The sequence below is a fragment of the Danaus plexippus genome, chromosome 17 (assembly GCF_018135715.1).
Source record: "Danaus plexippus chromosome 17, MEX_DaPlex, whole genome shotgun sequence".
Taxonomy (NCBI): Eukaryota; Metazoa; Arthropoda; class Insecta; order Lepidoptera; family Nymphalidae; genus Danaus; species Danaus plexippus.
In genome coordinates, this window is record NC_083548.1 from 466798 (window position 1) to 493275 (window position 26478).

Below are 26478 nucleotides of genomic sequence, written 5' to 3' on the forward strand. Positions count from 1 at the left end.
TATGTGCGTGACGTCATCAGGGCTGACTGCCGCTCCGGCGCCGGCGCAGTTAGTCTTCCAGTTTTTGTTATAGGATATTTAAATAGGTTACAACTTTTTAACGACGCGGTAACTACAGCCCTCGGGTTTAACAATAACAAGTACAAATATAGATATTTTATTAAAAAGTTACAATTGTTTTACCGCTCTCACTTTTTGAACATGGCATACAAAGGCATAATACATTATATAACGTCTTTGCGAACGGTCGATTTTATAGAAAACAGATAATATATATTTATTTTAGAATAATAGATTATTGTCTATAATCTTAAAATAAATTAATTTCTCTCGTAGTGTCACAACATTATATATAGGTAGGTGTTTATTACTTTCGTTCGTCATATCTAAGGCTTTAAATATATTATGATACTGATCATTCAAGACTAGTAGAAAACAGAAATAGACGTAGAAAAGATAAATAGAAAAGACGAACACATCCTCAGCCCTGGGAGTGCGTATTGACTAATGAGGTACAATGAGAGTCGCGGTGAGAGTTCATATATTAAGGTTAGTTAAGTCCGCAGACCGCAGGCGTTTTGTTTTTTAGTATCACCTTATAGAACATTTATGTGTGTAACTTGTTCCTTGTTACTGAAACACATTTTTCTAAGAAAGGTTGCATCATAGGAAGCTATAAATAAACATCACAGCCCATGAGTTATATGACGATGTTAAACGACTTAGAATATTCTGAATATTTTGTTTTATGCATAATCTGGAAATGAAAGCGGAAGTACGTCATTACATGTGTTTTATGTGTCCGCGGAGAGCTGGAGAGACTTAGCAAGACGTATGCTGTGATTACAGAGATACCACACTGTTTATAGTATACAGAACACACTTGTATTAGTGTCGAGGGTAGTCAGTTAAAACGTGAAAGACGTCACCATTGCGATGTTATTCTTGAATATGGAATTTAAAACCAACAATTAATCAAAGCAATGATTATACAATTTTACGGATGTCTGTTTGTTTGTTTCCGTTTAAAAGTATTTTCGTCAGGTCCTAAAACTTTATTTAAAGCGTTGACGCCAGTGCAGTAGCTTCGTGTAACTCACACTATCTATCGCGACCGCGTCTAGTTTCAGCAGACGAGCGCTGAATGAAAATTAAAATAGCTGTTATATCATGTAGCGCCGAGCTTCAGAACCGGTTGTATTTAAATTTGTTGTTAATATTTGTTCCGTATGTAAAATCTGTCTTTAATGTCTATTCGCTCGTCGTATTTTTAAATCGGCCACAACATTTGGCAGCGGTCGCACGACGCGCCATCCACGCTCGGTACGAATACTCCCAGTATAAAAGACTTCAAAGCAAATTAGCAAAAACAGAGCATCAGGAAACAACATCGCACAAGCAGCGGCGACGAGACACGACCAATATATTTATATTACTGTGAAAACATGTCGGAATGAAGAGCGCCTGATAGTGATACGAACAAATCAATTTACAATGAGAGTAACACTGACAGTGTTCATAAATAGATGTATGGTGTAGTTAACAGTAGCGTGACGTCACACGCGGATCAACAAGCGAACGCTTCCCCACCTCATCACCGTCAGTGCTGTTAATGTCGAAGTCGTCATCTGTCATTTGTTAACATTTTATTCGACTTGTGTATTTCTCTTAGCATCATCGGCTTTGACAGCCCCGCCGAGTGGGACGGAGTTTCCTCTTTGACATGCTTTGAAATACAGGCTGAAGGATGCGGGGTGTGCCGGCCCCGAGGGTGCCTCTAAGAGACCGGACCTCGGCTTTGGAGATCGATGAAGAAAATTTGGCTTCGGATAATGTGACAACATGCTCTCAACCGACGCCAGCTCGCGCGCCCGACGTGTTGAAAGGACCTTGTCTTTGCCAGTCAAAGCGATATGTGTGTAGTTTTAGTGTGTTGATGCGGAATGCATGTCTGTGTGGTCAGTCGTTATTTGACTATCGGAGAGTTCGGCAACGGAGAGCAGTCGGCCCTCTTGATTGATATGTTTCCGTGGACTCCTAACATACGGAGTTAGTAATGTCGTGCATTTAATTTGAAAAACTTGAAGTTGGTAAGGGATGAAGGACGAGCGTGTTAGAAGCACGCTCTCTTACGTTATAAATGAAAGTATTTAGGTCTTATAAAGTGTGACCTTTTTTCTAAAGGACATTTCCCTTTTACACCACATCGAGAGGTACCGAACATCAGATTAGGAATTAATACTATCACTTCTAGAACAACTAGTCCAATAATTCTACAAACAAGGAATAAAAGGTCTTATCTTGTTTTCACTCACACCCCTAGCAACAAAATTTAGAATCATCACTTTAAAAGTGTAATGTGACGTCATATAAATGTCCCCCTCACCTGCGCCACGTCCTTGAGTCTCTGTCGCTGCATGTGAAGGTCATCTATCCTCTTGAGGGCGGCGTCCCCGGCCCGCTCTAGCGCCTTCAGCTGGTCCCACACCCCGCTGAGTTCCTCTAGAGCAGGTCCCCGCGCCCCTCCTCCACCCCGCTCCCCGCCCGCCCTCGCCCCCGTTACTGATACGTCTTCGGTGCGCTCGGACAGTGATCCGGAGGCTCGCTCGTAGGCTCCCTCCAGCCGCACGACGCTGCTGTGTATCTGCTCCTCGAGAAGCTTGGCCTGCGAATAACATTATGTTTATATATATGTATACATATATAAACAGTAAAGTATATTTTGGCCACCAGCGGCGTCGTACTTACATCATCTCTGAGTGTCCCCAGCAGCTCGTCACCGCCCCCCTCCTCTCCCTGCTGGGTGGCCGCCTCTCTCTCCGCGTCGCGACCCCTTGAACGCTCGAGCTCCGCCAGCAGCTCCCTCATCCTCCGGTCCCTGTCGTCTATGGTGCTCCTCATGTCCCCCAGCTCCCGCAGCACGTCCTCTTCTCGGGCAGTCTTCTCCTCCAGCTGAGTCTCCAGGTTGTTAATGATGTCTCTCAGCAGGGACACTTGTTCCTCTGCAGCTTTGAGTTCCTCGTCCGCGGCGCCCTTCCGCCCCTCCAGGTCCGCTATTATCTGATTCATCTCCCGAGTCTGACTTTCGAGTTGTTCGACCTTCACCGAATATTGAAATTATAATGTAAAACAACGAGTATGATACGCCAAGACATACTACAAAGATATTAGTAACATGAATATTACATTGAAACTACAAGAAACTAACACACACAGGTAAGATTAGTTAAGCAAATAATACATTATATAGTAATATATACACTACATTGGAAATACTTATATAGTTCTAGATGCAATGGAAACGATATACTATAGATAGCTAAGGCGTTATTCAACTAATGAGTGTTTAGGGTCAGAGGCGGCGTGAGGACTTACATGGCGGTCGTGTTCTCGGCAGTTACACCGAGCGAGACGCAAGCAGCTCATCTAAACACACCCGCACCCTACTTAATACTCCCACCTTCACTATTGTTAGGTTAGTGTATATAGTGAAGATTGATTAGGACAAGAGACAAGATCGTACACATTGAATTTAATGTAATAATAAAGAATATCAGTAAATTGAGACGACGACCGAAGATAAGCAGATGAGATATAAAAAATACACATCAATATAGACGGATCGACTCAAAGTTTGCCGACCCCGAGTTAGTGCTCGATAGAGAAGTTAAAGAATTGCGTGCACAACGTTAAAAAAAAATTTGAAAGAAAAAATATATAAGAAGTAAAAGTGTCAAGTGCAAATAAAGCGATGTGGAGACTGCAGTACACGCAGCTAGTTGTATCCCCCTGGTCACCTCGTTCACTATCCTGGCGTTGGTCTGCAGGCGAGCGGCCAGCCTGCTGTTCTCGTCCCTGAGCTCGGCGAGTCTGTCGGCGAACTCGTCCCTCTCCGCCTCCCGCTCGGCCGCCTGCTCCTCCACGAACTGGCGAGTGGAACGAAGCTGACGGTTGGCCGCCTCCAGCTGACGGAAGGACGGCGGTCAGTACTTTAACTCATAACATGACGGTCATATTTTTATGGATGAAGTCAATATTCAAGATACTACGTCTTTGTTACAAACACATTCACAAATACAAGCAGATGCCATGAAAACTTTCTCGTTAATTCACCAAGCACAGTGAGGTCGTGTACCTTTTGGCAGCAAATGCCGTGAACCGGTGGTGTCCTTAGCAGCTGTGCGGCGTGCAATAATATTATAAAACATATAGTTGGTTGTGTGTGTTGTGTGTTGCATATATACATGTGCACTTGTGTGTGTGTGTCACCTGTTGCTTCAGGTCGTCCCTCTCCCTTAGCGCGTGTTCGAGGTCCGCAGCGAGCTGGGCCCGCGGTGTCAGGCCGTCCAGGGAGCGCCCGCCCGTGCCGTACCTGCGCCATATTATCATTACACATATATATCATTTCAAAGTGAACACTGCATCTACTCTCCAGCTCCATCTGCCATCCACTCACCCCTCCACGACGTCGTCGGAGTGCGTTCTGTCCGGAGGTCCCATGAGGTGAGCAATCTTCATCATGGCGCCGTCGAGGTCGCTCCGCAGCAGATTCTCACGTTGGAGACATTCGGACATGGCCTCCTCCACGTTCTATACAAACAAGAATGTTAATATTCACCTCTGTCAACAGTGACTGTATGATTCAATCCACGTTCTCTCTCATAACGTTTTAAACACTAACTTTTCTCTGCATCATACAGTTGATACATTCTCGTTCATCTTCCTCCTTTGCCTCCCGAGTGCTGTTCTCTAACATCCTAGTCTCCTGTCGAGCCTCTGTGTGAACAGACACATATATGATTGATCGCAAGTGTGATGATCATGTGTTAGTGAGGTGTGTAACTAACTGTTGCTGGCTAGACGCGCGGACAGCTGCAGTAGGTCCTTTGCCTCGTGCCTAAGCCTCTTGAGCGAGGCGTCCAGCTCTCTCTTGATGTCGTCTCCGAGGTCCCTCTGCTGCTGCAGGAAGCCCCTGACGCCGGCCTCGTCCAGCGACACCAATATGGAGTGCAGGTCTGGCGCCAGGTGGACGTGCGTCTCTCCTACCACACTCAGCTCAGCGACCGGAGTGGACGGCCGGGAGTCCAGCTCCACAATACTAGAAACAGATGTACCGGTCATCGCTAGTCATAGTTCATAGATATCTGCCGGCTTGTATATCTGGGTGTGAATTCTAAGACCGGCGCTCCTTTTCGTTTATAGTATTCTAATTTAATAACCGCCGTCCCTGGCGCTCCGCCAAGTCCTATGCGCCTTGTACTTGCGATGTATTTCCTAGAAGGCTGGCGCCGTTCTCTCCCCCTGTGTCTACTCACGTGTCGTCGTCGGCGGCCAGGTGTCCCAACAGTTTGTTCAGTACGGTCCTGTTCAGTTCGTCCTCGGCGCTGGCGCAGTAGGCGACCAGTGACGAAACAGCACGCTGCAGCACTCCCGCCACACGACGGAGACCATCCCTGGAGATACAAAGTACATAGCGGTGAATCGGAGCGCTGTGTGTGGTCGTCTCAATCCACACCTTTTTAATATCAACGGCAGTAATATTTACAATTTATTGTAGTGAGATGGAATTTAAACCGCACTGAAAGGCGTTTTTATAGAAAGTGTACCAGGTAAACGGCTTATAACATATCTAGCTGATATTTGTCAAGTCATATAACATGCAATATGTCAGTATTTAACCGTATATGTAATGACACCCACCTCTCCCTGGTGACCTCCTCCAGCTGACGGTTCTGGTCAAAGCTGTTATTCCTCCTTTGTCGCCATTTGTCTCCCTCGCCGCTGGACAGCTCGTCCCGGACACTCGATAACTGTGACAGGGTCAACATCACTATCTAACAAACGATATCGATGTAACACACCACTTCATGCAGAAGCTTTTGAGGTACTCGACCAATGGCTTACGTTTGTTCAAATCATCACAACCAGTTTCCAGAACGTATACAGCCATTTTTTTTTCTGCCAATGTAATAAAAACAATCTATTTTTTTTTTACAATACTATTTATTGTATCAATTTGGATAAAAGGAAACCATTGTTTTACACGACGCATACTTCTTTAGAATTAGAAAATTTTAAATCCCTTTTTTTTTAGGTAATAAAATGTTAAAAAAAACTTGTGTCTTGTATTTTTTCTTCTTATATTATTATGTAATACAGCTTAGAACTGGACCTTGTCTCATACGAACATATAAAAATAATAATACATTGAAGATTAATACTTTTTTCGCTAATCGTTCGCCATTTAAACGAAGGTGAAACTTTACAAGTACTTTGGTAAACGTTAAAACGTTTACATTTAAAATGCGATAGTATATATTAACGTACAGACATACATACATCATGAGATACGTACCAGAAACCTTCTCAGCATAACCATGTTGAACTTTACATCTTGAATTATATTATACTATTTAAGAACTCTTTTCTATTGTCTTATTTAATAGTTTATATGGTATTCGTAAAACACATTGCTAAAGTACTTCACTGCTAATCAACGATCGAACGAAAACGACTATATTATCTAATATTTGAACCGAATATCTTATTCGGTTCAAATATTTTAGCAAACGTATTGTTAGAACTAATTTCGTACGCTAAACGTAGCGGAATTCTCTGTTAGCTACAGTATGTCACTTGCGGTTAAACCGACTGTATAAATAGCTACGAAACAAATTTTCCTCTTACTTATTGAACACTAATACTCCTGTATATAGAGCGTCTGTTATAAACTAATCATAATTAAACGATACACCGGCAATGGTATGAAAAATCATTCGTGTACATTTGACGACATTGAAACAAATATTCTGTTAGATATAATTTTCTTTAGCTTGTTAATAAAAGTAGTAAGTGGCTTATAATTTCGACGTACAGGAAAGTTAAACTCAAGCACCGTGTAGAAAAATAAGCGAGAAACCAAATAGTTTCAAATGACTAATATTTCCTCACCATTCCTTCTTGTCATTATGTGAAAAATTCATATTTTACAAGTGAATATGATGAAAAATTTATGAAAAACCTTCAATAAGATACTAGCAATAAGTGAGTTTCATTGAAACATTATAATATATATATACATAACAAAAGTATTATGAAAATTAATATTACTAACAAAACAAACATCCACACTGATTCTCTCGCAGAATACGTTTGAGATTCAATATTTATTTATCAATATGCAATCAGTACTCACGTGGCTAGCTAAATGTGATTCGCTAATGCAGCTAACTTGTTATAACAAATATTATATATCACAATTCACATATAAAAACCGAACTTTCCTTAACGACTATACAAGCTGCCTCATTAGTGAGTGTCATTTACAACTACCCTCACGTACGATCTGTATGAGTACAAACTTAAATAAACTTAAATCGAATAAATGTGAAGAGTGTAGCGGGACGTTCGTAAACAAACAAACAACACAGACACAGCTGTTAACTGAAATAGTTGAAACACGTCAACACGTGGCGCGTCTCGACTCACGTTCACATACGACGATATTGATACAGCCTATTATAACGTCTACTGTCAAAGGCATAAGACACATTATTGATGTGTCGGACGGCTGTATGTCACGAACTGTCCCACTTATGTTACTATATGACAGTTTAATATGAACAGGGATACGAGATTCGTCTCAGACTGACATACTAAATAAAATTTGTTATACTGTCGGTGCCGTCTACAAGGAATCTTTGTCAGCGACACATTTAATGCATCTCAATGAAAACACGCGCAGAACACACTGAACCGCTTCTAAATATGTAGCAAATGTATTGTATTATAAATAATGTCAAAAGATAGTTGGGAGCGACGATGTTTATATGGCCGTACTGTAAACACACGCACGGTTATAATATTGAAGCTGCACGAGTTGCCGCTGGGACGACGGAGCGTTATACTTTAGTATTACACATATGTAAATGTAAATTATAATGATCACGTGTGTGTGTTTACTACGGTGATAGTACGAGCCATTCATCGGAGGGAAGAGAACGGGGGATCGATACCACGGAGCGGGAGGGCTCGGGACGCTACGCTCGTCGTTAAACAGTTTACTAACAAATTTTAAGTAAAAACAATATATATGAACGTATCCTAACACTACGTTTGCTATATAAGGGTATGTATACTGTACAGTTTAGCCATATTCATTACTTTATAAACAATTTATAATGATCAGTGTCACGACCATAATTGAACCCGCTCAGTACGAGTCATCGTCTGCGGTCACTCATATTATTGGACATCAGTCTAGCACCAACACCACCATATCTCACTCCTCCTTCTATACGTTCACTGTGAGTCTGTATGACGTACTATATGTTTGTAACAGACGCGTGTTAGTAGTGGAGACGCGTGACGTCGCACGGAGCACGTGCGTCTCTCCCGCCGGTCCGCGGTACACTGAGGGGATGCTGGATGCTGGGGCCGGTGTTTGTTCCTATGTATCCGTTGTAAGTTACACTTGTTTTAACTTTTTCTAAACAGTTCTATTTCCGTCCGTCGAGACGCGACTATCACTGTACGTGTTCGATGTATTGTTTGTTGCAAGTCCATGTCTATTTTGTATATAATATAAAATTTAATAAAATACACATACTACATTTATAGATATCCCGATTTATATGAAAGAGTCCCTTGACAGCGTGGAGTTAGTGTTCCGGCGCGTGCTTATTGCGTTATTATATGAAATAGACAATACATACGGTGTCTATGGTACACTCAGTTACTTGATAAGACTAGCCCGAGACGTTTTCAATGAATGTATGTCGTGTACTAGGAACACGAGCCTGTCTTAATAAGGATACAAGTTAAACCATAACGGTAACTCTGTCTTCATGTACCTACACACGCCACACATACCTATATTATAGCGTTTACATATTATCGTGACCGTGATAACACATCTATGGGAACTGTTATCAGTGGGTGTGATAACGGTCGATGACCTCCTGTGTATATTGAAGTGACATCTGCTAGAGTCATATTAATTAATGTCTCTTATAATTACATGTATATTAAGGTCATGCCTTGTGGTAATTTCCGACCCTTCGCCCTTATTATTATATTAGTAGCGCGTGTCTGTATCCTTACTATTGTTTTTATTTCATTTCATTGATCATTCACATACACTATACAGCAGGTAAGCTTATAGTATGACATGTGAAGACTTATGAATGAAAAACTGAAAACTCTTTGTATGTAGTTAGTGATAGGATCTCGTAGTAAGGTCAGCGTTCTCGCTAGTCTCTAGTCTCACTGCTTCCTGTCAGATTATTTTGTACAATCTTTTGTTACAATACTCTACCTCATCTAATATATCTGTCTGTGTGATGAAAGAATTTTTAACAAGAATTCACTTGAAACGATATTTTTAAGAAAAAAATGTTAGTTCCTGCAGCGTTATTCTTGTCCAGTGATGTATGGTTTTCGTTTGAAGCAAAATACTATCTACGATGCATGTTGTCAGGGTATTATTTTACATACAGTTGTGTATGAGAAGTAATTATATTGTAATGATTAAATGTAAGTACATATAATGAAGCCCCAATTCTAGATAGTTAATATAATCCCATAAGAAGAATCTGTTTATAATCACAGCTTTAAGTTTAAAGCTTTCACTCTTTACACAAGTAAATAAAGGGAACCTACACGTGCGATAGATTGAAGCGACATTGTCCGTTACAGTTTAAACCGCACTATTAAAGTCCTTTGTTATAATCAAGTGTGGAGTGAGTTCATTAAATTCTATGCAGTGAAGTCCCCCTCAGCGGTGTGTGTGTGATGTGGGGTTACTCTAGTATTGTTCATGACAGAATCACGTGGCTGGTGGAGGAGCACGTGCTTGTAGGATGAGGGTTACATACTACACTTACATGACGACGCTCTAAGTATATGACGCATTTCTGGTCATACCGATTATGATAGTTCCCTCTGTGTCGTCACAGTAATCAAATCTCTTTTGTAGACATCGATAAACATTTTTAAAACGCTAACGAGCCGGTACGGTTGATTTCCATGAAGCGTGTGAACGTCGAGGCGAGCGTTTTATTCGCTCGGATATGTTTATTCTCGTACAGGATGTAAGTGTCGTCAGTATAAAGATCACATTAGACGGTAGAAATAACATTGCTGACTCGTTATGAATATTTTTATAGTTTTACGAACATCTAATCTAAATTCACACAAATAGAAAGGGTTCTTTTATCCGTCTATGACGTTAGTTGTGCTCTATTATTGAAGTAACTCTCGTTTCTTAAGTGAGTCAGCGTCACGTGTCGTACCTAAGTCTGTTCTAGATGAAGGCCAGTGTTTCACAACATGTTGGCAACGCTGACCGTTCCTCGTACGCCACGGCGCGGCGGTAAAAGCATTCGTTATCAGAGTACTAACATCAAAATGCACTGCGATTAGTAGATCGTGTGCACGTTATAGAAACTAGGAAGTACACTCGAGTACGTAATAATAATAAAGACAAATTGTAATAATCGATACTGACTATAAGAATAATGATTTAGATTTAAAATTGTACGTGACGTTAACTATAGAAAGACAGTCGAAACTTCTAAGCATTCAATGGATTCACCGTGCGGGTGCGGGTCCATCGCGTTGCAGGGAGAGGAGCTTCAACAGTGCCTGGGACATGCGACCCAGGTGTAGCTTTAAGGGCCCCTATCTAAAGGATGTTAAACGCTCACCTCCATCGTCCAAGCTCCTCGCTCTACCTAACCAAATTCGAAACGAACCTACTAGGGCTGCCTTATACGTTCCAAGAATGAACTGCTGTTAGTTCCAGACAGGCCCAAGACTTACAGTAGGTCGTAGAGAGATTTAGCTATTATACCTCTCGCTCCCACTTCTATTCCCAGTGAGTGAGTCAGTGAGCTATCTATTAAGATAATGATATAAGTATGAATTATTTTTCATATAAAGTAAATGTTTGTTAAACACGTTCATATAACTTGCAAAGGCATAAATAAATGAAAAATTTGTACGTGTGTTGTATAAAAGTTATTGTTTTATAATATAAGTACATATAAAATAAGATTTTAATCGGTTATTTTCTGAAATTCCGGAGGTCAGAGATTCGAACCCTGATCGTGTCTATACAACGTAATATAAATGACAACGCAATATAAGCTGATTATTATAAAAGGTGACGCGCCCGACTGTACCCACGAAACTAATTTAATTTGAATGAACCTTCTCAAGTGTTATAATGTTTCGCGGTTCATGTGTCGGAGCCATGTGGTCCAGGGCTGAGGGCGGAGGGCTCCTACCTGGCACTTATTATAATGTGCATGCTAATAATATCACACATTAATGTATAATGACTAACCGCTATAAACCAAAGCTAATATTTACTTTACCTATCTGTATGAATACTATTTCTGATATTGGAAAGTGTTCAATGGAAACGCGCAAAATTATTTTGGATTAATAGTAGCATCTCGTCTATCGTTAACCCCCAACACTATGGACACCTCGATTGAATTAATTTAAAATTCCTTACTCATGTATAACACTATAATTGAATGTTTCTGAGGCGACATTTGATAGCTATTTGCTAGTAAATACGTGTATAATTAGAGTGTAGTTCATTGACCCCGGACCTGGTACATTTCATTTGTTCCTTCATTATAAAATTCAAGATCTCACGCGATTTAGGTGGTTTTATGTTTATTGTCCGTTCCTGTATACAAGACATTATCGCAGCTGAAGATAAATGATACTTAATATTTTCCATATTATAGAAAATGTAGAAAGTATATTTTCACCCACTTTGGCACTGGCGCGATAGCTTGGTGGTCAAGTGATTGTTCCGCAGGTCGAAGATTCAAATCTTACTCGTGTAGATTAAATTCTCATTCTATATTTTTTTATTTACATTTAATTAAACTATTTTCCCGACATTAACTCGTAAATAACAGTTCCCAACTACTGTTTCCACGAAACATTCCGTTTAACTGAACTGTAATTAAAGTCAACAATAAAACAATATAAAGACATCACTGACAAAAATAAACATCGACCAATATAAAAAGACATAGACTCCACAAGACGATTCACTCATTTGAGGAGAATGCGAGGGTCCTATATATATTGGCGTGTTCTATATTCGGCTCGTCCGTCTGTCCATGTTAGTTATCTAATGACACCGTTTGATTGAATCTCGAGACTAATATTTTATCGCGTCCTCGTTTATAAAGCGACTCGTAAATATTTTAATTCGTTAAACAACTTGTAAACGTCTGTATGGCTGTATTTAGTGTCAAACATTGAAAGTTCAAGAGATTGATGTTAAGAGATATTGAACACGATTGTTGCTATAAACCGAGTTAGCGCAACCCATACAATAAAGTAATCTACTGGAATATGTACGTGCGTGTATGTGTCTGTGCGTATCTCTCACCTCCCTGTCGTGATGGATCCTGTCCCTGAGCGCCACCAGCTCCAGCGGCCAGCTGGACAGCTCCGCGTCAGGGTCGGACAACAACACCTGCACCATCATCACCACTAGTTATAAGACACGTACATTACAGAACAGTAATAACATTAACCGGACTAGCGAACGTCTGTGTATGTTTGTGTGTAAAAGTGTGTGTAACCAACCATCACTCACACACCAACAATGTGTACTAGGTGTGACGCACACAGATAACACTTTAATGCTACTCCAACACTTTATAAGCTGTATCATGATATATTAAAAGTTGCAATTATAACATCAGTTAACATCGACATCGACGCACTACACACAGACATGTCGGTTTTTCATTCACTACGTCGGTACTACGGGTCAAAAAGTCTATGTACGGGATACTGTTAAAGCTCCGTATGTAGTGTGACGATGAGAACTTGGATTAAGCACGCTAACGACAATGGATTCAAAATGTTGTAACGTAATCAAATAATCAATCAAATCAAAGAATATTATCAATAACTTACTACAAGTTCCTGCATTATGTATTAAACGTCACACTCCACATAGTAGTAGCTGTCCGCGGTTCAACTTAGACTGATACAATATATTTCTGTATATAAAGTGATGTTTTGACCCCACCCTTATCTCCGCTATTATTGCATGTCTTATTATATTTTTATACATCATTCTGAACCTTATTGCGTGCGAGTTAAGACCGTGTATTATTGTTTACGTAGCAGCTTCAACTGATTAAGGTCTCGCTTATATAAAGCATTGTCTTTGAATTTTTCACTAATGTGTTTATTTACATACATAACGTTTAGTGATTACCTAATGATTTATATCGAATGAATAAGGACAAATAAACATGAATAATACAAATCATTAATAAACAAATATATACACTTATATACAGTTTAATAAAAATTTAAATCATATGTTTTTTTTTTTCATTTTTGACAAACATTCGAAGAACACTAATAATGACAGTGAAATATTTTAAATATATGATTGTTCGATCTGTACCATTACCACCAGTTCGCACCGCCACACTCCATACGAAGCGTTTCCAGTATTTCATTCATAAATCATCGCACATAATATCATCAACTTATGTCTATAAAGTAAAAACATGAAAAGCTTCGTTTTCTGTATGTTACTCGAGTGGTTACCAATACACACTTGTAGTAAGGAACCTACTTTAAGACGGTAAATAAACTTACTCCATCTACCACAGTAGTTACTTTAAGTTTCAAAAACACACAAATGTAAAGTAACGATTGTCATGTCAGTCAGTTAAAGTTTTTCATCAAGGTCGAGTCTTTCAAATTGGGCAATTTATTTGTAATGAACCAAAGTATCCGAGTCGTTTCAGACGGCGTGGTCTGTAAGCAGTAAGCGGGTCAGCCGCGCGAAAAATGTCACGACATTTTGGCGACGAGCCAATTCCAAAATATAGAACATTTGATGATGAGTACATTCACACTAACACTCCATAGACAATAGATAAATAGACAGACAGATAGATAGATGGATAGATAGATAGATAGAGGTAATGTTTGCACGAAAGTTCTGAGAAATTAAATATAGTGATAATAACAATACCAATGACGATATCATGTATTATATTAACGGTGTAACTCACTCGTGTCTGCCGTACGTGGGAGAGGTTGCGCTCCTTCATGCCTCATCACCATATACTATAAAAGTCCATATACAACACTATGACACAACTGAATGCTGCTCTATCTTCAATAATATCAACAGAATCAGACGTTCAAGACTTCAGTATCCGTCAGGTGAATACTGGAAGTATAGGTAAGTATCAAGCGTGTGAACGACTGACACACGCTTCGCTCTGTACAACGTGGGTACGTGGAGTCAGTGGACGCTACAGCAGTGTCATTACTGACGCCTCTCCGTGCTGGCGAGCGTCCAAACGTGTGGCTCCGACACTAAGGACACTTCACGATTCCACAAAACATAGTCCCAAAGGTTCAGTTGATGTTCATCATCAAACTCATCGTCGATGTTCCTACTGACACTGAGACTGATTCCAGACTAAATAGGAAGTAACTAAACAACAAACAAATTTATATTGAAGGAATGTATTTGGTCTACTGTATGAGGTAAATATATCAAAGTATCAGAGACTTTCGTAAGGGCACATTAAAATAATATTATGATTTGTAGATTTACAGGACCATTAATTATATTATTTTTTTTAGAGTAAAATAAATCACGTACAGGTATATCAAGTTTTGATAAGGAAATATATTAGTGGGGACTTGTGACCTGGATACAGTTGGCAGCAGGGATGGTTTCCGGGTGACGGGGTGATGAACGTACTGTCACACGTACAGAAACCTTACCACGAGACTGCGCCATTAAACTAAATACGTACCGTTTTGCTCCATATAAAATATGACAAGATAGTAATAACGTAAATTCATGAATGAAAAACTTAAAGCTCTCATACTTAGTTACACGACAGGAACTTGTGCTAAAAACAGTTCATGCAAGTCGATATTGTGTGACCAGACCTGTACGAAACGTTTGATGACCTGTTTTTCATACATCAAAAATACGATTCACCTTCAATATAATCACATAATCAAAATGCCATCACTTCAACTATTTCAATAAGAACTATTTCCTGAGCCGAGCCAACTATACCGATCCTCTCGTCCAGCTCGAGCTGCGATACAAATATAATCCAATTCAATAACGTTACTAATTTCGCGACGCCTATTTAAAAACTATTTCTTTTCATAAAGTACAAGGTCACGACCCCGATTCAGCCGAAATAAGGTCAGACGCTTCCTCGGTTCTATCAAAACAAATCATAAAATATATATCGTTTATGAATATTGAATATTACCAACATATAATAATAATAATGTTTACAATGAAAATCGGTTCGACTGAGATTTATGACTGTGGTTTTTAAATAAAGACGAGCTTCTGTCCGCGTTTTCGATATTGGTTTGCGAGTGAACTGTATGATGTGGGCTAAAAAAATACAATAGAAAACCGATAATGTGGCGATAATATTATGTATGCAGGAAGATATGAAATCCATTCATATTTAATGTATACTGAGTCTGGCCAAAACACTGTTAGAGAGAAAAAGTAAAGGAAACATTACTTTTGAATTTGGAATTCGTCACTCTCAAAAGATTGTACGTTGCGTCTTCTTATGTTCGCGCCAATAAATTGTAAAATGTAAAGTTATAACGAAAACCGAACAGCGATGACTACATTACATAAAGTTAACCACAAATAAAGTTAGCTATAGGCCACATACACGTGGTACCAGTAAATTTGTTCTTTACATGGCTATTGAAAAGCACAATGAAACGTCCTCTGCTTGTGATATAAAACGATCTGATCATCTACGTAGTATTTGTATTGAAAAGGCGATCAAAAAAGCAATGGAATCCTCTATGAAAACAAACGATTTTGTCTCCGGATATAAGGGTCACGTCTAAAAGCATAACGTGTATAATAAAAGATGAATGGACCTGCGGCTTATAGGAGACGGACTAGTCATTTACCGAGTGATAACTTAAGGAAGAACCAACAGGTATACTGAAAAGACGAAAATCTTTTTATAATTAAATGACTGTATTGATGCTGGAAGACCAAATGATTTTTGTATTAAGTTAATACAGTCAACGTGAGCACAGCCAGCCGCGAAGGAGTGACCGAGACAGTTTGGCGAAAACGATATCAAAATAATTATCATAAGAATATCAGCACACTATTCTTCAGAACATGGTTAAGTTCTGGGCGTTATTAGAGTCGCAGACCGATTGTCGCCTAGTCCTGATCTTAACCCACTGGATAAACATTTATGATCAGCTTCAGAGTACGGCTGGCTCTAAGCTCGTTAAAAATTGGAGTAACGATATTCGATATGGAGTGAAGAATTTTCCCATACAGAGGGAGTGCTGCTGACTCGAGAACTGTATTGAGCCAATCCAGAACACTTGGAATAAACTTCATTTATTTGTGATATTTTTATATTAATAGATACAATTGACACCATTTTCTTCATGTATTATAATATATTACAGCTAATGCGGTGAAATAACAAGAGACCCCTTTCCCTGCTGGCCGTGTTAACTGTTACTTATGTACAGTACCGCTATACAACCACCATGCTAGCCATGTGTGTGTGAGGGCTGGTGTGTACGTATATACAATGTACGTGTGTGTGTCATGTGCTCTGTTCTATAACACGGGTCTTTTAGGATCAGCCGAGGTAGTAACATCAGGCGGGGCTGGTGTGTACATCGTATGTATTATGCATATATGTTTGAAGTGTCTTGTGGATGTGCCTGGGGAGTAACGTGTTGTATCTTGTAAGTTGTGCGGTGTGTTTCGTTGGTCGAGTCGTGTCGTGAGATGTGGTGTGTTATGGACCGTGTGACGCACCTGCAGCTGTTGGTGCATGTCGTGCAGCACGCGGTCGCGCGCACGCTGAGGTAGGCCGGTTAGTGAGCGAGCGACACAGGACATGCGGCCGTTAGAGAGGGCGGGAGACACACCGGTTTAGTAAGGAGACATCATACCATGGATAGAAGTTTAGAGTTTTTATATAACATAAGATAAACTAAGCAAAGGGAAAACATACACTGCTCGCGAGGGAGATTTCATTTATTTGAGTTGTACTTTTTCATGTAATTTACGTCCAAACACACAAACATAGAATAACGAAATAAAATCAAATGCTTGAGAAAATATTACTTTATACTTCCAGAGTCCTACTACTGGTAAAACATTAAATATTAAAAGTTTTAGTCAATCAACTGCGTGAGATCTTGCGCACGGTCGAAGTAGTTCTCGTCCACAGGATGACAGTTAACAAATATTATATAAAAACTCGCACAAGAAGGGTCATATGTAACAGACAGCGACCAGCGTATGGATGCATGTAAAGGGTCCAGCACACTTATCAACGCATACTCGGATGTGACACTGACCTTCTCCAGCTCTAGGTCTATATCCTGTTGGTACACAGAAACGTTGGCCTCTGTGTTTTCAGTAGCCTGTATGTGTGCTTTTAGTTGTGCTATCTGAGAACAAAAAACAGTCTTATTCTACTTAAAACATTAAAAAACATCTCTACACGAATGTTTCGGATAATTTCTGAGCAATCACGTTGGAAACAACATGATTTTTTCGGATACATTTTAAGAGTTATTGATCAGGAAGGAAGTAGTTAAGTTGGAAAAATTACTCTACAGTATTGTAAACACAAATTTTAGTGAACGAAACAAAGCTCTGTAGACGACTTCAAGCATATGACACGTTAAGTCATGTCAGTGGTAGTGTCGTATACCCGTTGCTCGAGGTCCGCCACAGTTTGCTGGTGCGCGTGTGCGAGGTCGCGGACGTGCGCCAGGTGGGCCGTCCTCGTCTCCAGCAGCTGCTGCTCCAGCTTCTTGTTGATCTGTCTCAGGGTGCCCTCTAGCGGCGTCGATGTCTGACGGATCACAAATAATAGTTTTCGTTTTTAATGTTGATCTTTTTACTATAGACTTGCTAGCAGCCGATCCAGCTGTGCAGCTGATGCGTTAGAAGAATTAAATATTTTTTCTTTGTATATCATTAATAACGTAACATAAAATATTATATAAAAATAAAATATTATAATTAATATTCGGCATTTCTCGATCTAGTTGTTTCCGACATAACTTAATGTATATTTCTTGACATGAAAACTGTTTTTTTTTTCTTTAAACTGTTATTTTATTATCTATATATTGAAAGAATCATAATGAAATTCAACCTCCATAAGAAGTGAGGGTAGGTCGGCGGAGCGCGTCCTCCTGCGAGCGTCGCCCGCCCCCGCTTCCGCCTCCGCATCCGCTCCCTCCGACACTGGGGACACACACGCCCGACCACGCATCACCTCCTCGGAGTAACTGACAGAGGTGGACATTTAGACAGAATAAACACACTATAATATTCTTAATGACCGATTTTCTAATTGCTGGACAACGTACTAAAAGTCACACCATACTCTACATAATATTATTCTGTCCTCACCTTATCAGCCTGAGAAGCAGAACAACAGAAATGTACATGTTAGTACAATGATAACTTATATAAAATATCTCAACGAGCGTGAGTCAGTCACCTGCGTTCTATGTCTAAGCACATCTTTTCGAAGTACGTCCTCAGATTCTCCATCTCCTTCTTGTGCTTGGCGTCTAGTTCTTCTCTGAGCTGGTCGACATCCGCACTGCCAGCCTTCACTTCGGCCAGCAGGTCCCTGAGCCTCCTCACGTCTCCGGTCCGCGCGTGTTTTTCCTGCGCCAGCTGCGCCTCCAGCTCTCTGACGTCAGTGTCGCAGTCTATCCGTAGTCGAGCGACCTCATCACACATTACTTGTATCAGAGTTCCCCTGAGCTCGTTCCTCGTCTCCTCTTCTATCCGCGCGTCGTACCTGTCGAGGACCGCCATCAGTTTGCCGTGGAGCCCCTCCTGGCAGTCCCCGGAGGAGGCGGAGGAGCGTAGGTCGGACCTGGAGTAGTTGACGGTGATCTCTTCTTTATCGTTGTCCTTCTCGCCGTTGGAGCTCTGCCGCGAGCTCGTGCCGCTCATGAGTGCGGAGTAGAACTTGGTGGAGTCGTCTCTCAGCATGCTCTGATACTTCATGAAGTCGGACAGCTGGGCCTTGACAGTGTCGTCCGAGTGGGACCTGTCTGCGGCCAGGCGTTGCAGGTGTTTCACTTCGGCCAGCAGGTGTTCGTTGTCGTGTCGCAGGTCGTCTCTCTCGCGCACGGAGCGCTGCAACGAGACCGTTAGTTCCTCTATTAGTTGGTCGCGCCTCGACACCGCCTCCTCCAAGTGCACAAGCTGAAAGCACATCAAGCGTCATCAAAAATCTATACAGCGAGCGTTCGTTATTCATGTACCGAGGAAACTTGCATCATATATCGCAAACATTGGACACTCGAATATTGACGCGAACGAAGCACAATTATTTTAAGTTTCTACAATTCTTGTATCCTAGGATACTTTTATATTTTATTTATAAACATTCCCATTAAAGTGACAGGTTATTTTTTTTTATATAAGCATGAGTTCAATGATATCAAGAGAAAAAATTACATATACAATAAGGAACTGTTTGCTCATATATTAAAAAAAAAATCAATAATTACAAATTGAGTAACATGAATATTCCATGCAATAAAATATAAAAACACAAAACATAATAATCTTTACAAAATCTTTGATTAAAACCTTTTTTTTAATTATTTATGAATATCATTTAATATTTGTTTTGCATTTTAAATATCAGATCAGTATTTTCAGAACTCATTACAATAAGACCTCAAATATTATAATATGATATTTTTTTTTTATTTGATGCTTATGTTAATAGAAAAACAAAGGAAGTGCACACAAAATATACAAATATGAGAACATCAAATAACTTAACAAAGAATGGTAACAACCTTGAAGTGATATTCCTCACACAGGGTTTTGTACTCGGTGCTCATAGTGTTTAGAGAAGCTTCATCTGGGTTTACGGACTTTGACGGAGACACATTGTCTGGGCCCACTTCCTTCTGGTCATGTTCCACTAGAATTTCTTCTACCAGGACATCCTGTTCCTTGTCACTGCAGCTGACCGTGAGTGACTGTGACTTCTCTGGAGTATCTTTGCCCTCAAATACTTCTTCGATGGTGAGTCCGTCACTCGGTCCGATGAGACACGGAGACATTAATGTCTGAAACACTGGTATTGACTCTAGATGTGGACTCATCATAGTACTTCCATCAGGTGGCGGTCCAAATATAATTTTTGTTGATTGAACTGGAAATTTTGGAGCAGCTTGGCCTCTTATATCTAACTTTATCATCTCCTCTGAACCAGAACTGCACTGTCCGAGAGATTCTGCATCTTTTTCAGACGAGAAAGTTGTTTTTGCATCAATACTACCGTCATTGTTATTTGATTTGTGACTTTTGGTATCATTAAGTGAATCAAGATATTCGCTATTTGATGATTGTTCGGGAGTTTTTTCACGATCACCTTCATGTTCCTTGCTTTTTAAAACTTCCTTAGATGTATCAGATGATAGAGCAAGTATAACCGGACTTTCTTCACTAATATGCATATCTGATCGGTTAACATCAATGTTCCAGGAGCTGTGCGGGCTCGCATCTTGAGGAACATTTAAAGAACTATTTTTTGAAACTATTTCATTATTACTGGTAACTCTAAGTAAGTCTCCTGCATTGGGCTCTATATGTTCTGATTCTGAGATAGAATAATCAATATTGAAAGGTATATTTTCAGATATGGATTCTATTCCACTATTTTCCTCAGTTTCTTTCTCAAGATGTTGAATTTTCTCATGTGTGTGGTGACTCGTATCCGGTGTGGAACTTGTAACATCGTCTCCTACCGCGTCTCGTGTAGTTAGCTGTTGTGAATTCACAACATCCGGAAGAACGTTCTAAAAATATACAAAATTCAAAAATAAATGACGTTTTCAGATATACTTCAAGTGAAAGTGATTAGAAGTTAATTATTAATGATCACTCATTCATTTATTCAAAGATTTGGCCTGGGCTGATTATGTAATTTTAAATATTTTCTTTTGCAATACACTAGCCTACCTCCCAGTTTAAAAATATCTTTACTGAAATTTATAAACGTATCTGGGACTATACGTACTACACGATCATACCTTTATTTCCGCTGGTTCTGACAGTCCTTTGGAATTTTCATCCATTATTTGAGAAATTCATATTATTTTCGAGAGTGTAATTCATACAAATTCAAAAGTCAGTAATCCTGTCGTCAAGACGACGTTTTTTCAAACATAATACAACAGATCAACACAAGCGCCACCGCCATTTAGAAAACAAGACGTTCCGTTCTAACCGATATTCTTTTTACTTTACTGAGAGTGAATTCAACGTTTCTGATATATATATATTTTTTTATTTAATCGCTAAACTATTAAGGATCGAATTCAATTTACATACACAGGTTAAGTAATTTCATTATGCTACATGTTATACTAAGCTAAATAATTCAAGTAGGTGTTATCACTTAGCGTGAAACGAGAACGACTTGAAAAGAAAGTGAAAAGCTGCGGGAGATAATTTCGCGCCTAATTATTACCTTTTAAACAATACTTAAACAAATCTTCACTTTGTGATTTATTTACTTATACTTTTTGATTGACTGCTAAATTTAACTTTGTTTTTAGTTATCGTGAAAAGAACTTCGTGGAGTTGGTTTATAAATTTTGCAAACATCTCAATTTGGTAATATCGTTTATGTAATGTTAAGTTTTTTACGTAAATACAGTCGATCACCAAGACACTTTACAGTAATATTAAATTAAGCACGGAATGAAAATTAAAAATTAGTAAGTACATATTCATATACCATAGGATTTGGTAAATTAATTAATATATTCAGACCTACTAGGAGATAAACTGATTTATTTAAAAATTACATAATAATGACTAAATAAGCAAAACAATTGTTTATTTGAAATTTTATTGCTACATATAGGTATTTACAAATGTGGATCATTTGCAAAAGCAATTTTATTATATTTCTATTAAAATTATACCACAGAAATTAAAATAAATACGTAAATAACATACAAGGTGTATTTGTTGTTAATGTATACCAGCTATGGTAAGATAAAACTGCCGTGCCCGTTCACACAAAATATTATTAAAATGGTTTATCTGCCATTGTGAAACTAAACAGTCAGCCCGTGTAAGTTAGTATGAAAAACGAAAATGAATCACTCTAATAATTTTACGACGTGAATGAGCACTTAAAGAAATTACATAGCATGATATCAACACTTTATTGTGCGTTATTCACCAGATGACTAATTGACCTTTTTGTTTAAAAATTTTGTGACCTGAAATCAATCCATGCTTATAAACTATTACTGTGTAGAATGAATGACTATAAATGTCAAGCTTTTATTGATTTCCATATTTAACTTCTTGGGTTACTTATAGTAATTTAGGTCTCTCATCGCCTTAAAGGACCTACAACACTTCGTATCAAAAATAATTAATACCTATAGCAATATAAATTAAGAATTACAAATAATTTAGGACTAGTTACAAAGTACACTTTCAAATTGTTTATCACTACTTATCGTAAAAATATGGAAGATAATGTTTTCTATAACACACAATTAGATAGCATCCATTAGTGGGTAAGATATTGATACTGTATGAGACACTTGTACATTATAACATATTAAGCATGGCCGTATATTCAATACAATCTTTAATGTAAAAATATTTATAATGAAAGGGAACAAACATTATGAGTACCACAATATTAAAAATTCTCTGAACAATAACTATAATATAATCTCAACTGACTTTTATATCTTCAAGAGGATATAAATTTTATGTTATAATAAGTATTATTTATGTAAGCAAATCGTTAAGCTCAATCACAAAAAGCAAGGTTGATTACTTTTCACTGTAATAAAATTGTAATCCTAGTATATTATTGCCCTATATCAACATGTTATCTATATACATTAACAAAAGTATGATTTAGATCTTACACATTTTGTTTAAAAGCACAATTAAACCAGCATATGGTATTGCGTCACAGCTGAAAGCAGTTGATACATGACTCATTAAAACATTAATCGTCTCAGACAAGAACACAGACGTTTTACATTAATTTTAATGTATTATATCCAATACTTTTGTGACGTTACAAATGACATATGCAGTTTAATTGTGAAAATAAAATTATTTCATCAATATTTCGTCTGTTTTAAGGTAAAACACGCAATAATACATCATTTAAATTGGTTACCTGTTTTTCGTCCAAGCTGACATTTTTAAACATGTAATCGGTTTTACAATAATATTATAATAAAGTCATGACAAAGAAATCATTTAGTTAGTTTGTAAAGGTTGTGGGTGAGAGACAATGGTATTCATCTCACATTTAGCCACTACCCTCACAGTTAAATAATAAAATATCACATCATACGTTGACAAAAATATACTTGTGTACATTTATAATGCTAATCTTATTAGCACAGAAAATCAAAAGTCAGCTCAAAATTAAAATAGATTTGGCTCATGTGTAAGTAACAAGAGATTTCATCCTTCAATGTAAGTTTGATAAGTATAATCACTTTAATTTAATGTAACTGTTACCATTTTCCTGATTTCTTATGTTTACGAATGATTATTCTAATAAATTTTAAGGCTTCGTAAATGTGTATAAACGATGCAAGCACTTTTGATTTAACAGCCATACAGGAACACATCGTATGGCATGAATTAAGAGCTCGTTCCAACATATTGTCTGCTAAGCTGGCACTTGATAAGAGCCCTGGAAATTAATACAAACAAGCAATTTTAGCATGTTTTAAGTGGGATGTGTTACTTATAGTGGGTAGTATTTAAAATTAATAAGTTGATTCATAGAAAACAGTCCAAATATAATTCTACCCACCAACATTGGAACAGTTGACAGGAAATATGAAAATTAGAACTAATTAAAAATGGAAACCCACATGATGATGGCTAGTCATTATTTTTATTTATTTGTTTGGTTTAAAGGATAGAAAGGTGTACACTTTTCTTTTCACCCTGAACACTACATACCAGCTGGAACATTTAGCAAATAATATGTAATGTTGTGAGTCAGGTGTTTGAAGCTTGGGTCTTGTCATCCTCATCCTCTTCCTCCTGAGCCATAAGTTGCCGCGCCAGTTGGAGAGCCTGGAACATCAATGTGAAGGGTTATGGTATTCATCAAAAAATGTGTTTAATAAAAGTGTACAATTTTAAAAATAAATAATCCTAAAGTTATATAGCATGCTTTAACAGAAGAGTAATCTGTATTGTATTTTAATTAATTTTATCTCTACTCCTATTGAGTTATATGTCTAGTTTTTTACAGTTAAGTGTTCAATAATGATAACACTAAAGCATTCCATGACAACATGATAAATTATATGTTTTTCTTATCTACAAATAATGCCATTTGATAATGGAAATATATTTCTACTGAAACGATGATTTATAAACTATCCAATCGAAAAAAATGCCAAACCTGAAATTCGTTGTAATGCATTTTTCTCTTCTTTTCAAACTCGAGTCTCTTTTGACGTGCATCTTCAGTCTCTTCCTCATCTTCACTTCCACAGCTTTCGACACATTTGGGTGGTTTATTCATACTTGCAGCTAATTTCGCTGCCAGAATATTCGCGTCCAGTTCGTCGTTTGTCTCTAAGTCACTATCGATGGCTTCCGAATAAGGCGTTTTTGGTTCATCGACTTTCATATGCCCATAATCCTTATTAGGAGGGTGAAAGGTTTCCATTATATTCATTTCATCAAACCTCTGTTCTTTCTGTCGCTTACTGGTCGAAGGCGCCCCATCTTGGTTATCAACACTGCGAGACGACTTTAAGATTCCCTTAGAGGGCTTCTTTTGTAAATTTTGGGCCATTTTATAATTTGATTATAACATTTTACAACTTGGCACAGAAACAAAAAAAAACACTAAAATTCTCTTTTAAATACAATCCAATGACAAACCAATACGGTCCCAACAGAATCACTCGGTTAAGATTACAGTCATATGTCAATTGTCAATTTTAGCAACAGTTTGTAAGTAGTTAAAATAATGCAATAATACAATAACAAAATTTTTAGTTTTAAGAACTTGATATTAGTGTTTATTGTCATTTAATTAAATTAATAATAATTATTTTTTGTTAATGTATGAATTGAATGAAAAAAGACAACAAGTGCAACAGTTGTATCTTTGATATCTGTTTTGAGATGACAAAAGAGCCTTATATTACCTATTTTTCATACTTGACAACTATTTTTGACAGTTGACACTGATTATGAGTAGTAAAACTTCTAAATATTGTTTTTATTTTTTAGTTTTTTTTTAAATACTACATAATTTATAAATTATTTAAGCCTTGTCAAAATCAAGACGATATCCACAATATTACATTTAAAATGGTTGAGGAGTCCAATTCAAATTTAAACAAGTCCAAGGCAGGTTATTATTATTTTGTTAGAACGTTTTAAACGCCACATAATCCAAAAGAAAATGAATACAAATAATATGATTGATAATATTTTACCTTTACATTGTAATGTTAAGGTTGTCATTGTGCCTTTTCTATAGTTAATTATAAACTTTTTTAGACCAAAACAACACGTCCAAAAGCCGTATACTTGTGGTCAGAAGCAGATGTTCAGAAATGGTTACGACGACATTGCAGTGACTATTACAATATGTACTGGGAGAGATTTCATGAGGTAAGTATATCAATATTGGCATTTCCTTATACTTTTATTGTGTTGTGAAAAATAATAGTACTTTTATTCACATCCCATCTTTATATTGTAGCACGACATCACAGGCAGGGCTTTAGTTCGGATAAATGATAACACATTACTAAGAATGGGAATCATAAATAAGGAGCATCGGGAGGCTATCTGGCGAGAAATATTAAAGTTGAGGCTTAAGACTGATATTGTAGAAATAAGGGATTTGGAACGGAGACATTACTATTTCAACTATGATTTGTGACAAAAGGATTCATAAGTCTTCGGACTTTGAAAGACCTTATTGTGGTCTCAAAATGGGCTTATGATCAATAATTGTGATATTACATTAGTCTAGAAGATAATTTTAAAATGTATTTTAATCCATGATGTTTAAGATGATGGCTTGTTGTTTATTTATCTAAGTGTAGCTTTCTTTAGACTTATTACTTTATAATACCATTTATTTAATACTTAATAAAATTATAAAACTTTTTTATTTTATTTTTACATATACTTGCTGACCTGGCAAACACTGTTTGGCCATACAAATTATTTATAGGGAATTTATAGTCTAGAAAAAGAAATTATAAGTGTATAAGGATGTGATAAAGAGGCACAGAGCTCTGTGATCATATTAAAGTAACAAAACACCAAACATACATATTTTAAATGTCTAATAACTTATGCCTCAAAATTATAAA

General features: G+C 37.9%; 3 protein-coding genes across 6 annotated transcripts in view; 1 reads left to right on the plus strand and 2 right to left on the minus strand.

The window, feature by feature from the left end:
* Window positions 1-21309, minus strand: part of LOC116771093 (pericentrin-like) — a 33120-nt gene extending 11811 nt beyond the window's left edge. The window contains exons 1-18 of one of the 4 annotated variants that reach the window (XM_061523089.1): window positions 21151-21309; window positions 19909-20916; window positions 18582-19234; window positions 18231-18366; window positions 17781-17924; window positions 17422-17514; window positions 16874-16918; window positions 12422-12508; window positions 5701-5810; window positions 5316-5453; window positions 4848-5098; window positions 4682-4776; window positions 4457-4590; window positions 4270-4372; window positions 3798-3965; window positions 3376-3426; window positions 2749-3099; window positions 2387-2665 (exon numbers count right to left, since the gene is read on the minus strand). In XM_061523089.1, coding sequence (XP_061379073.1) covers window positions 2387-2665; window positions 2749-3099; window positions 3376-3426; window positions 3798-3965; window positions 4270-4372; window positions 4457-4590; window positions 4682-4776; window positions 4848-5098; window positions 5316-5453; window positions 5701-5810; window positions 12422-12508; window positions 16874-16918; window positions 17422-17514; window positions 17781-17924; window positions 18231-18366; window positions 18582-19234; window positions 19909-20916; window positions 21151-21195 — 3891 coding nt within the window. In that variant the 5' untranslated portion in view covers window positions 21196-21309. Of the gene's footprint in view, window positions 1-2386; window positions 2666-2748; window positions 3100-3375; window positions 3427-3797; window positions 3966-4269; window positions 4373-4456; window positions 4591-4681; window positions 4777-4847; window positions 5099-5315; window positions 5454-5700; window positions 5811-12421; window positions 12509-16873; window positions 16919-17421; window positions 17515-17780; window positions 17925-18230; window positions 18367-18581; window positions 19304-19908; window positions 20917-21150 lie in introns of all 4 variants that reach the window. The other 3 variants (XM_061523086.1, XM_061523087.1, XM_061523088.1) reach the window with 3 other exon arrangements.
* A 648-nt stretch (window positions 21310-21957) lies between these two features.
* On the minus strand, window positions 21958-25065 carry LOC116771095 (protein phosphatase inhibitor 2-like). The gene is made up of 3 exons (XM_032662799.2): window positions 24537-25065; window positions 24086-24202; window positions 21958-23810 (listed from the first exon to the last, which is right to left on the minus strand). The coding sequence occupies exons 1-2, from the start codon at window positions 24933-24935 to the stop codon at window positions 24125-24127; spliced, it is 477 nt and encodes a 158-aa protein (XP_032518690.1). The 5' UTR covers window positions 24936-25065; the 3' UTR covers window positions 21958-23810; window positions 24086-24124.
* Window positions 25066-25320: 255 nt separating this feature from the next.
* Window positions 25321-26270, plus strand: LOC116771096 (protein aveugle). Its single transcript, XM_032662800.2, has 3 exons — window positions 25321-25498; window positions 25652-25765; window positions 25857-26270. Exons 1-3 carry the CDS (start codon window positions 25460-25462, stop codon window positions 26037-26039), a joined length of 336 nt encoding a protein of 111 aa, XP_032518691.2. The 5' UTR covers window positions 25321-25459; the 3' UTR covers window positions 26040-26270.
* The last annotated feature ends 208 nt before the right edge of the window (window positions 26271-26478 follow it).